The sequence below is a fragment of the Cynara cardunculus genome, unplaced genomic scaffold (genome assembly GCF_001531365.2).
Source record: "Cynara cardunculus var. scolymus isolate 2C unplaced genomic scaffold, CcrdV1 Un_Scaffold_6818, whole genome shotgun sequence".
NCBI classification, from domain to species: domain Eukaryota; kingdom Viridiplantae; phylum Streptophyta; class Magnoliopsida; order Asterales; family Asteraceae; genus Cynara; species Cynara cardunculus.
Genome location: NW_020203180.1, coordinates 4,596 through 18,033, shown reverse-complemented (window position 1 = coordinate 18,033; position 13,438 = coordinate 4,596). Strand labels below are relative to the sequence as shown.

The following is a 13,438-nucleotide window of genomic DNA, read 5'->3' as shown; positions in this document are numbered from 1 at the left end:
CAAGTGGAAGAAATGAGTGAAAACCCCTAAAAATCGGGCTTAAAAAATGTTCTAGAGGCTTCTTAGGCCGAGAGGCTAGTCATACACGTACAAAAACTCAAATTTTCTTAATAGAAAGTTGTGCGACTTGGCTTGCGACTTGGCTTGCGACTTGAAGTGGTAGGAGAAGTGTCCTAACTTTCTGTTTTCTCCCGGTACACCCCTTTGTCTACCAAACCTCATTGGCACCATGTTTTCATGACACAGTGCATTTCATTCACTAAAAGACCTCCCAAAGCTAATAAAAAGAACGTCAATCCCAAAATGTTGTACTCACGAAAATCCGGGTGTTACAGGTGTTTATTTTCAACTTGTTCCCTTTTGGAAATAACAATATTATCTTTGATTGTTCATTAGCACTTGGGCCAATACTTTCAACTCTACACCAACGATTGAGAATTCTTGCCTACCTTTTCCACAACCTTGTCAACATGGTGCAAAGTTGTCATTTTTGTAGTATATCAACGTGTTTAATTCACTGTACTTTGGAATTATTTCCACCTCGAATGCTTTGCATTGTTGGCCTCAAGAATTTTGTTTGTCCTTATATATCTAGCTTTAATAAAAAGACCTTGTTACGTCTTTCAACCACTTGCATTAGGTTGATGAGTTTGTTAAAGGCTATATTCCAGCTTATACATGTTCATTAGTATGACTGCTAATATAGGAAAATAATCATGTCATGTTTTATGAGTTATTTGCCATAGAGATTGAGACACATTTTAAGACACAACATCTTTTGTTGAAAGTTGAAACCAATCACCTTTTTTGTAATCAAGTAAGTTGGTTTCATTTCATTGTATGATTAATTTTTGAAAGTACATGATAATGAATATTCCCCATTTTCCCTTTTCCATGCGTCCCACGGTTCTTGAGGGTTTCTAATTAAGAGTATTTCCTCTGAAGGTTGTGATTGATGTGTCGTCTCAATAATTTACTTGTATCTTAATAGTTGGTTTTCAGGATCAAAAGGGTTCGATCGTTTTTACATATTGGCTTGTATTTTTCTGAACCTATCTTATGGTACTCAAGTACTTCTGAGTCCAAGATGTAGAAAATGGACAATATATGATTTTCTAAAACAATAAATTATGATTTATAATCATTATATTATGCATGAAACTTCATTATCATAACAATACTGGATTTTTGCATTGTAACATATTTTGTTGATAATACTTCACCAATAATTCGAAAATAAGTCGCTCAATCTATTGGATTTTCAGATAGCAAGAAAATCAAATGGATTGCTTAAGTCCCTACAAACCTTAAGGCTATCTTCTGTCTATAGATCCGGAGTTTTGATGATTTGCCTTCCTGGTCTAATAACTTTATCATTTCCATCTTTATCATCGGACAGAAAGATGGTAGGAACATATAGACGGTCTTTTAGAACATTTAGGATTTGGTTGTCAACTCTTTCAAGAAAGATTGTCATCCAATTTTTCCAAAGAGAAAAGTTATCCTTTTCAAAACGAGCAGGTTTGGGTAGAGCCATTACCATTGGTTGTGGAAGTCATTTCGGATCTTGTTTATGAGATTAAACAAATCGATCTTGATACCACTTGTTGGTCCTAGAATGTAATGACTTGTATAGGATGTGTTTTGAATACAAACACAATAAATTTTCACTTTTAATTCTATATTTTGTATTAGAATAAAGAGTTATCACTACAAGAGGAATGAGCTTTAGAGAAGAAATCTTTAGAGAAGCTTTTAAAAGTGTATCTAAAGCTACATTATAGAGAAGGATTTAAATGACAAAAATGAGAAATGTAACTAAAGATTGGACGACATTTAAAGAAGGATTTATAGGCTAATTATACGTTATAAGAAATGTCGTCAAAAGTTTTAGAGAAGCTTTTATAAAAAAATGTCTCTAAAGAATTTCATCAATTTTTGGAAACACTTTCTTAAGCTTCTCTAAAGATTAAGGAAAAATTTAATTTTTTTAGAATTAAATAAAAATGTTTAATTACTTTTTAAAAGTGTATCTAAAACATTTATATAAAAAATAATCAAAATTAAATATATAATATATTAAATAAAGAAACAAATTGTAAAGGGTTTTCTTCCTTCCTCTCGTTCCTTCCAGATATGAATTTTCCTTCCAAGAAATCGAACATTTGATCGCTCCTAAATTGTAAAGGGTTTTCGGTATCATTGACATCGCTTCCTCTCATTCTAATCGTTTCGCTCAATCACTCGTCTATCATCGAATTGATCTTTGCTCAATCACTCGTCAATCACAGTCTACTCTCCGATTGATCGAATCAATCGTCTATCATCGAATTGGTTTCTCTTCTCTGCATCGATTCCTCGAGCAACAGCAACAGGTACGTCTATTTAGCGATTCTTCAATAAATAACATAATATGAATCTGCTAGGGTTCTTGTTGATTCATGTTTTACTGATTAATTATAACCTATTTAGCTATCAATTATGTTCTGCTACAATAACATATGTGTGTGTGTTGAACAATAGAAGCTGAATGGTTACGGATTAGAGGTATCAATTATGTAAGAATCAAACAAACCAAAGTATATGATGCGCTGCTGCAGCATAAGCAGCAACATCATCATCATAACTCAACATCATATATCTCTTTTTGAACAGAAGAAGAAATTGTAAATGAGATTTGGTGCTTCTGGTTTGCCATATTCACTGTATTTTCTGCTTTGGTTGAATGATCAAATTATATCCGATTATGTTCTGTGTATAGAATCAGAGTTCCTATTTTCGTTGTATCTTGCATTTGATAATCTTACATTGTTTGGCATAATGTGTTTATATACAATTTCAGAACATGATGCATAAGATGTTCATATAAGCAGCACATGAATGAACAAATCGAATTGATCATGTGTTTAAATTGGTAGGTTTATACTGCCGTAACAATTAATTTGGCATCACTGATCTCTTGTGAAATAGCTGGAGAAGTAAATGAAAACCAGCATTGAAAACAGAGAATATGGAACCAAGCAAACCATAACACAAGTATGAGAAACTGAAACACCTAACAACTACCATGTAGAGGGGAAATATGATATGCATGACGCAAGCAATTGCTAAGCAAGTCCATTGAAGAGGAACTGATAACTGAAAGAGACAAGCTAAAACACCAAACAAAACCAAATCCAACCAACTTACCTCTACCCCCAAAGAATCATGTGTAACACTTAACAGAGATATTATGCACCAAATTCTAAGAATGATTATCTAACAGAGATATTATGCACCCAGTTCTATCAAGAATTTGAAAATGAGATTGCTTTTACGTATAAGATATAACTATGAAACTTGTAGGATTAAATGGGCCAACCCAATATAAACTTTTGATTCATTTTAGTCCACAGGTAACTCAATCATTATATGTTGAGAAATATATAAAATAGATAATAAAACAGAAGATGTGTTGAGAAATATATAAAACAGAAGCACACAAAGTACAAGCTAATTCTCTTGTTAGCAGAACCCATCCATGATTTCTCACAAGGATAAAAGAACAAGATATGAGTTGATCCTCAAGCCCAAACAACACCTGCGTGTACCATGCATAAATAACAACATATGAAACCCAACAGAAAGACAATTAATGGTTATAGTGATAACAACAAAAATACACAGGTTCAGTTAGACCATTTGTAATATGTGTTTCATCTTGTGTTTGTTCCCAATTAATTTGCTGTTGGAGAATGTCACATGGACACTACACAATCTTGAATTATCTCTTTTGGCTTTTGGAAGTCAAAATGCCCACTAACAAATTAAGCAATGTCTTCCTGTCATATACTGGAAGGGGTATCCATAACCGAAATTACATTTTAAGGGTCGTTTACCAAACGTTTACCTGAGTAAGTGCTTACCAAGTCACATTACATTACCAAATGAATATGTAAAAATGTTGCACTTTAACCATAAATGCATACCTTGCAAGGTTTACTGTAAACACTTAGAATGGAATGTTGCTTTAAACGGTACAGTGAGCACTCCAAATCACCATTTTCGAAATAGAGGATTGTCCGACAATCCTCTTATCGGTGACATAGAGACTTTCCGAAAGTTGCATTATAGAGAAAAATATGGTTGGGTTAATAACTATTCTCGCACTTCATATGTAAGTTACGTTTAACGAACTCTTTTGCATGTCTTCATCGTTTTATAAATTACTAAGATTTATATATATTATTTTTATGTTCATAGGAGAACATGGTAGAGATTAAGCGGCAAAGTGAATCAACAGAAAATCCCCCGGGTGATCTAGAGATTATCTACAAGTTCGCGACAGAGCACCGGTGCGTCAGGTCGATTGAGCCACAGCGAGATGTCTAATAGACTTGCTTCAACCGAGTCCGAGCTTGCTTCAACCAAATCCGAGCTCTTTCTCATGAAGGATGAAGTCGCGGAGTTGCGACAAATGGTTAGGTCAATTATATCCGGCCGGTCAGTTCCAAGTTCATCTTCATTTTAGTTCAAGACCAACGTTCGGAGACTCAAGATCGCTAAACATGCTATGATGATTTTGGATGTTTTTTGTTGATAAATTTCGACGATATATAAGCTAGTTGAATATTAAATTTGGATGGTTCTTATAATAAGAAATTATATAACAATTCTATAAAAAATTGTTTTGAGGTTTATTATTAATTTGTTCCGATTAATTTAATATTATTTATTAGTTTAATTTTATTATTATTATTATTATTATTATTATTATTATTATTATTATTATTATTATTATTATTATTATTATTATTATTATTATATTATAATATATATTATAATATATTTTTTAGAGAAGGAATTAACTTTTTAAAAGTGTAACTAAAAATAACTTTTAGAGAAGATTTTGAGTTTTGTGTATCTAAATATCATATTTAGAAAAGATTTCGTAACCTTAACTAATTAGAACTTTTAGAGAAGTTTTCTTAAAAGTGTCACTAATATATATATATACTTTTAGAGAAGCTTTTCCATTATCTTCTCTAAAAGTATCTTTTAGTAACTATTACAAACCGTCACAAATATTTGAAAAGTGTCACTAATATATATACTTTTAGAGAAGCTTTTTCATTATCTTCTCTAAAAGTATCTTTTAGTGACTCTTACAAACCATCACAAATACTTGAAAAGTGTCACTAATATATATACTTTTAGAGAAGTTTTTCCATTATCTTCTCTAAAAGTATCTTTTAGTAACTCTTACAAATCGTCACAAATACTTGAAAAGTGTCACTAATATATATACTTTTAGAGAAGCTTTGAATAAAAAGTTGACTAACCTTTAGAGAAGTTTTAAAAGTGTATCTAAAGYCTCAATTAAGCGTCTCTAAAGGCTAACAAAAACACACCCTTCGAAAACCTTCTCTAAAACCTTCACCTACCGTCACACAAAGAAGATCTTTGACAAAATTGAAAAGCTTATCTAAAGGCTTTAGAGAAGCTTTTAAGATTTTTAAGTACAAAACAAAAGCTTCTCTGAAGGTCATTTTTCTTGTAGTGTATTGGTCTGTTGCGAAAACTAGGAAGGTAAAACCTGATCTTAAACAATTAACTGGTGATAAATTTGACAACAACTGAAAGAGTGAGAAAAGAAGATATTTTTTTAGATCTGAAGTACTTAGATAGTTCTTCGGTAAGTGACACCGATTTTGCCTAAGAAACTATCACTCAGAAATTCTTTCAAACCGATGAGTTACAACATATTACAAGGATGGTCTTTGATAGACACCATTGCATTAATATTGTTTTCCAACTTTAACTTGTGTCTTTATCTGATTTGTTGATCCATGAATGCTTGTACTATTTATTTCAACCTTTGAAGTTGATGTACACACTTGTTATCCCAACCCATCATTTTGTATGCAAAGGGAACAGTAAATGAAATATGGTACTATTAAAATAGTATTTAAAAACTTACTTTGTCTGACGTGCTAAGCATGTTCTCATACGAGGATAAGTGTTGGTAGAGTTGGCGAGCCAAAGTTGTTGGACAAGTTTACGCTCCAAAATTAGGTTTTCTAATAGCATTTGTCTGACTATTATTTGATTTTATCTTGTATTGATCTTCTTTAGGCTAGATGGCAAACCAATCCACTTTGGTGATGATCTTGATTTTACTTCAACTAGTCTTCGATTTTGTTGAAGGTTTTTTGTTTTTGGATCAATACAGATAGTTACACCACATTTACAAAGAAAATAACATCTTTTCAATTTTAAAGTATAAGTTATAGATTGGATTCCAGCTATGGATGAATTATGAAGTAGGAACATCGGATGCTAAAATAACTTAGAATAAATTGTAGATTTTTGAGAATCAAGACTGAGTGATAATGTTAATTAGATCAATCGGATTCTTCCATTCAGATGGAGAATAATCAAATCTAAGTTTTAATCTCACATTTTATTTAAGATATAGATCCGATGGTGATTAAATTCTGAACTTTGAACCAATAATTTTCTTTGTTATGCATGGTTCAGATGTTAATTACACATTGTGACAGATCCAATAAATGTTGTATATTTTATATGAACATCAGAAGGAAAATATCAGGAATTTTTCTTCTAAGTATTGAATCGGATGCTAGCTGTATTGTTGTACAAATGTGATGGTTGAGATCAACAAACATACATGTTGATAATGTATTATAGGAAAAACATAATAACACAACAGTAAATAGAGATAATGGATATGTAATTCTCATTTATCATAAGCCCTTAAAATAAAGATGAATTTACAATGAAAATGAAAGATTCATTACGATAAATACTAGATACTTAGGAAAAATTATTTCAACCATTTCCTTTCGATGATTGCACATGATCTTTCAAGAAAATATATATTGATCTTTCTAAAGGACAACGACATTCCAAACCTAAAATAAAGTTATTATTATATTTATAATGTTAATATAACTAAAGATCATAATGAAATGAGAGTCTTATGCTCCAAAAGTTTTACTATATTATATTGTAAAATATAAAAAGAACATAAATAAATGAAATTTTCTAAAATTTTGAGAAAACTTTAAGGTAGTGTTTGGTTCACAGAATATTTTTGGATAAAATAGAATCTGATAAATGAATTTGACTTTAAAGGAATTTGAATGGAATGTTGTCAGGTTTGACCATCTATTTGGTTGACAGACATTGGAATGAAATATATTAAGGAATTGAAATATGTATGTTTGATTCACAAAATGTAACTTGGAACTGGAATGAAATATTGATAAATGACCAAAATGCCCTTTTTTGAAAACTTTAACTTTTTTAAAACTAAAAATAATTTAATAAAATAATTATTTAATATGCAAAACAATATAAAATACATAACCCAAATATAACCATAAGCCAAACGACATTACTAAATCAACGGTCATTGACGGTTGTTCAGATCGCTGGTGGTCCAATGGTGGTTCAGATCAGTGATGGTCCGTAGTGGTTCATATGGCAGTGGTCGGAAGTGGTTCAGATCGATGGTCTGTGGTGGTTCAAATGGAAGTGGTTAGCAGTGGTTCAGATCGGTGGTTCAGATCGGTGGTTGTTCAAATCGTTGGTGGTCTGCGGTGTCCGACGGTGATTCAGATCGATGGTAGTCGTCGGTGGTCGGTAGTGGTTCAGATCAACGATGGTACAGATCCACGGCGGATCATATCGGTGGAGATTCAGATCGACGGTGGTGGTTCAGATTTGTAGTGGCTGGCGGTGGTTCAGATCGATAGTAATCGGCGGTGGTTTAAATGGCGATGGTCGGTGGTGGTTCAAATGGCGGTGGTCGGCGACGATTCAGATCGACGGTGGTCGAAGGTGGTTGACGATGGTCATATTGGGTTTTATGAGATTAGAGTATATTGGGTTTTATGAGATTAGAGTATATTGGGTTAAGGGCATATTTGGTATTATGAAAATAGAGAATTTCATTCAATTAAAATACCATATAGTTGCTAAAAAAAATTAAATTATTTTATTTGTGGAATTTGTATGATTTTAAAGATTCTTTTCGTGAAAAAGAATGAACCAAACAACAAAATAAAATTTGGTCAATGGAATTCCCTATTCTAATTCCATCAGATTTCTTTAAAATCTGCAAACCAAACGCGACTAAATCCCTTTACAAAAGAAACTAGTAGTATCTTCCTACAAATAAAAAATATTTAAGAATAATATTTAATAAAAAACAACATTCAATATATTCAATATTTTATTGATATAATTAACAAATAAAATGGTTAAAATAAAAGAGCTATTAATTTTTTTTATAGATTTAAAAAAATATTACACATAATTATAACATCTAAATTAAATTGGGAGGAATGTTGAAAAAGAAATGAAGTAATTTATTTCCATATTCAATTTTGAGCAAAATTTTACAACCCATGATGTCGACATTCCTCCAACATCTTTCCCATTTTACCCTTCGTTTTAACCAACCCTTCATCCGCCATTTCTCCCATTCCTCTCGGAATTAAAAAAAAAGCATGAATTTTTTGTGGGTTTTTCTTCTTCTCCTCCTCCTCCTCCCAATCTCCATATCTGCAGACTGTACTTGCGATGATTCCAACAACGATGGCGATGTTAACAAGTCCCAAGCTCTAAAATTCAAATTGATTGCCGTCGTTTCCATTCTGGTCGCCGGAGCCGTCGGCGTTTGTGTTCCATTGCTGGGTAAGATGTTTGATTCATTACGCCCAGAAAGCAACGGTTTCTTGACCATCAAATTCTTCGCCGCCGGCGTTATTTTAGCCACCGGTTTTGTCCATGTGTTTCCCGATGCAAACGAGAGCTTGGAAAACCCTTGTCTGGGAGAGAAGTCTTGGGGAGATTTTCCGTTGGCAAATTTCATCGCTATGGTGTCGGCGGTGGTGGTCATGATGGTGGAAACGGCGGTGATGAGTTTGTTTAATCGATGGCATTATAATAACAATTTGGCGGAGCACGGCGGCGGAGATGAAGAGAAACATCAGAATCATGTGCATGTTCATACCCATGCATCCAATGGCCATGCACATGCCGCTTCTGATGGTTCGCCGGAGGGTCTCCTCCGTCACCGGATTCTTTCGCAGGTACCACTTCTAAGAATTAATTTTTGATTTTGTTGGTCAATTAATTCATTGATCCGTGGTACAGTACAACCACCCAATGCTTGGCACCAAATATACAGAGAGAGAGAGAGAGAGAGAGAGAGAGAGAGGGGGGGAGGTAAATTTGAGAGGTGGCAAGTATTTCAGAAATTCGTAACTTTTATAAATAAATGATAAACAGGTTCACATATGAACACATGTGATTCACATATATATGTGGACATGTTAATTAATTCACATGTGACCTATTAAACTAATTCACATATGAACCTCAATTATTTAAGATGTGAATCATGTAAAACAGTTAATTAGTTTATATGTAAATTACAAGGATTCATATGTGAACCAGTTAATTAATTCATAATTGAATCACACAGGTTCATATATGAACTTGTTTACCACCTATTTGTAAAAGTTACGAAACTATCATCTTTATTTTCACATAGCCGCAAATTTTAACAAGTCAAATCCGATCTTGACGGTATAAAAAATCAGGATCACTTCTCCGCTTCTTAAATATTTATCACTTTCCAAAATAATTATAGCTATCCTTTTACCACCTATTTTCCATCTTAAGAGTTTATTCAATGAATTACTTATATGGTAAACTAATAAACCAAACTAAACCAAAAAAGTGGAGTCTGTTTCTGAATTCTGACCTCAACTATAAAGAGATTTTCTCAATATGCATCTCTTACCTTATTTCAATTTCTATTGAAAAAAGAGTGAATTTAGTATCGTTTCCCGAATGTTTTCTGGGTAAGCGCTAACCTGATGTCATTTACCTTATGTTTTACAAAGTAAATGACATATATTACAAGAACAAAAAATCTTACCCAATAAGTAAGTGAAAAAACTCTTACTCGATAAGTGTTTACCGGATAAAAACAACATTTTACCAACAATCAATTTTGATGAACCTAAATGTTACCCAATAAGATAACTTGGGATGGTAACTTTTGCCGGTAAATACTTCATCCGATAAGCGTTTGGTAATTAAAAAGCACCATAAAGTTAGATGTTAGTTTTAGAAACTAATTTTATAGTATATTTATCGATGATAAGATGACACCAAACTGTTAAAAGAAATCGAATATTTGAAGTTTTAAATATGAAAATGAGAAGAATCAATTTTGTTGCAGGTGTTGGAGGTGGGGATCTTAATACATTCAGTCATAATTGGAGTATCATTGGGTGTTTCAGTCAGTCCCAAAACAATCAAACCCCTAATTATTGCTTTGAGTTTTCACCAACTGTTTGAAGGCATGGGCCTTGGAACTTGCATCACTGAGGTAAATTTTAACTCATTTGTTATTAATTAATTTGAACTCTTTTTTTTTTAAATCAAGTTGAAGCTTCAAAATAGAAATATTTGATTTTATGTATGTGAAATGAAAATTAGTAGCGATAGGTTGACCGTTGATATAGTAAGTAGAAGGGGTTTATTTAGAATCAACCTTTTAATTTATTGTTACTAATTTCAATCATAGACCCTACATTTGCATGGAATAGATTGTATTCGCTTCGTTTAGTCTGATTTGATTTGATAAGCCAAGTCTAATGTAAAGATACATTGTACTATGCAGGCAAAATTCAATATTAGGACCATAGCAACAATGTCCATATTTTTTTCCCTTACAACTCCGATAGGGATCGCTATCGGGTTTGGGATTTCGAACACATATGACGAAAATGGTCAAACTGCTCTCATCGTCCAAGGTGTACTCAATGCAGCTTCTGCCGGGATACTCATCTATATGGCACTTGTCGACCTCCTTGCCGCAGATTTCATGAAATCGAAAGTGCAAACAAGTCCAAAGCTTCAGATGATGGCATGCATAGCTCTTCTCTTAGGATTAGGTTGCATGTCTCTTTTGGCCAAATGGGCTTGATTAAGGATTTTATTTTCAAGTTTTGTAGGTTGAGATATCTTGGTATAGGACAATATATGATCGATATTAAAAAGCATTTTAATTAGGTAATACACAGTATTCCTTGCTAAGTTGGGGACCAAAATTGAATATATTTCCCGAGTTTTCTTCCACCATGATCTAACCTCTCTCTTTATCATTTCCCCCTTCTCTCTCTAGCTCGCTATCTCATTTGGTTGCCTTCATCACACAAGAGCTACTCCAATATCGGTGACCCGACACTTATGTCATTTTCATCTTAGTTGTCATCAGCTAATCAAGCATGACCATAAAAGGAGAGTCCAAGGGAGCAACAACTCACACTTATAACGTTTTCTTCATTCGAGATATTGTTCTACTCTCTACACCATGATAATTGTTCATATTTCAAAATTTCCTAGAATTTAGATCAATCTTTTTAACACACATACACAGACACACACACACACACATACACACACACACACACACACACACACACACACACATATATATATATATATATATATATATATAATTAAATTCAAAATATGATAAATGATCGATCACATAGAGAATTGAAAGAATGTAAACAACATTCACAAAAGCGTTAGAACTCGGTTAGCCAAATCTTCTTCCACTATGTAAAATTATGAGCCTTGCGCTTTTATATTTCCATCAAAGCAAAATCTGAAACCCTTATACATCATCATCATGTTAGTTACTTGTTGAGATATCCATCCAATTTCATCACGTTTTCTACGTTGCCTCCAACAACTGTTATGCGCGTCTCAAACACTACCAAAGAAGACACTTTTTCCGGCGGCAATATCCGCCGGAAACAGTGATTTCCGGCGGATATTGCCGCCGGAAAAAGTGGCGCCGGAATTTTTTTTTCGGCGGAAAAATCGGTGGATTTTACCATTTTCCGGCGGATCACGGCCGCCAGAAATTTGTCGCCAGTTTATTTATAAAATCTTGATTAAATTAACAAAATGGTTAAGTCTTTTTAAAAAAATTAATTTAATTTACCGGCGGAATATTCCGCCGGAAATCCACCGGAAACATTTCTCGGCGGAAAAATATTAATCATTTTTAAAAGAACATATCTTTAATTTTAAAAAATTACCGGCGGATATGTCCGTCGGAAAGAATATATATATATATATATATATATATATATATATTAATTTTTAAAAAAATATTTTCATATTAGAAACATTACCGGCGGAGAAATCCGCCGGAAAAAATATATAAATATTAATAATTTAAATTTATTTTAAAATTAATATTTAAAACTTATAATTAAAACCTATAATTAAAACCTGTAAATCTATACAATAGTAAAAATGAAACTAAAAAAGCGAAATAGAACTAAATATCATACATTAAAGTGAAACTACAATTATTCCAACCAAACAAAAACTAAATTGTTATAAACAAAACTAAATTGTTTCAAACAAAAAGACAATATTTAATATGGTGGTGGCGGGGGGAATTGTTGAGATTGACTGAGCTGTCTAACCAAATCAGCCATATCTTGAAGTTGTTTATCCTGTTGCTCCTCCTGTCGCTGTCGCTCATCCTCCAATCGACGTCGCTCCTCCTCCACCCGCTGTCGTTCGTGTAAGTCTCTAAGTTGGGTCTTTAAGGTTTGAATTTTCTATAAAATAAATAAAATGTTATAATATTTAATTTGAGTTATAAACTAAATCGATAAACATCATCAAAGCAAAAGATACATATACCCGACCCTCTGAAGATGAACCACCTTCTGTGTAGTTCCCAGTTAAGACCAATTGGGATCTTGGTTGTACCCAAACCCAAATAAACGGCCTTTCTTGCTACCCCCAACCGCTTGCTCCCATAACTCTTTATCAACTAAGGGATAAGTGGAGGGATCATCGCCGTATCTTTGGCTGAGACCAGTTGAATATTCATCCTATATATGGTTTAAAAAGATTGCAAGTCAATTTTGACAGCATAACGGCTGTAAATGAGACGTTTCCAAAATAATCCTAACGTTTGCCCAATAAAAGACAACCTAAACTAAATAATGACATATACGTAATTTCTAACTTAAATAATCCTATGGGTTGCCCAACAAATGGCAACCCAAATTAAATAATGATATATATATATATATATATATATACAAGTAATTTCTAACTTAAACAATCCTAACGTTTGCCCAACAAATGGCAACCCAAACTAAATAACGATATATACTTAAAATCTAACTTAAACAATCCTAATGTTTGCCCAACAAATGGCAACCCAAACTAAATAATGATATATACTTAAAATCTAACTTAAACAATCATAATGTTTGCCCAACAAATGGCAACCCAAACTAAATAATGATATATACTTAAAATCTAACTCAAACAATCCTAATGTTTGCCCAACAATTGGCAACCCAAACTAAAT

At 32.8% G+C, this 13,438-nt stretch overlaps 1 protein-coding gene across 1 annotated transcript; it reads left to right on the top strand.

Moving 5' to 3' along the window:
• The first annotated feature begins 8,516 nt into the window (after window positions 1-8,516).
• LOC112504767 (zinc transporter 5-like) lies at window positions 8,517-11,011 on the top strand. Its single transcript, XM_025108722.1, has 3 exons — window positions 8,517-9,101; window positions 10,262-10,411; window positions 10,706-11,011. The coding sequence occupies exons 1-3, from the start codon at window positions 8,517-8,519 to the stop codon at window positions 11,009-11,011; spliced, it is 1,041 nt and encodes a 346-aa protein (XP_024964490.1).
• The last annotated feature ends 2,427 nt before the right edge of the window (window positions 11,012-13,438 follow it).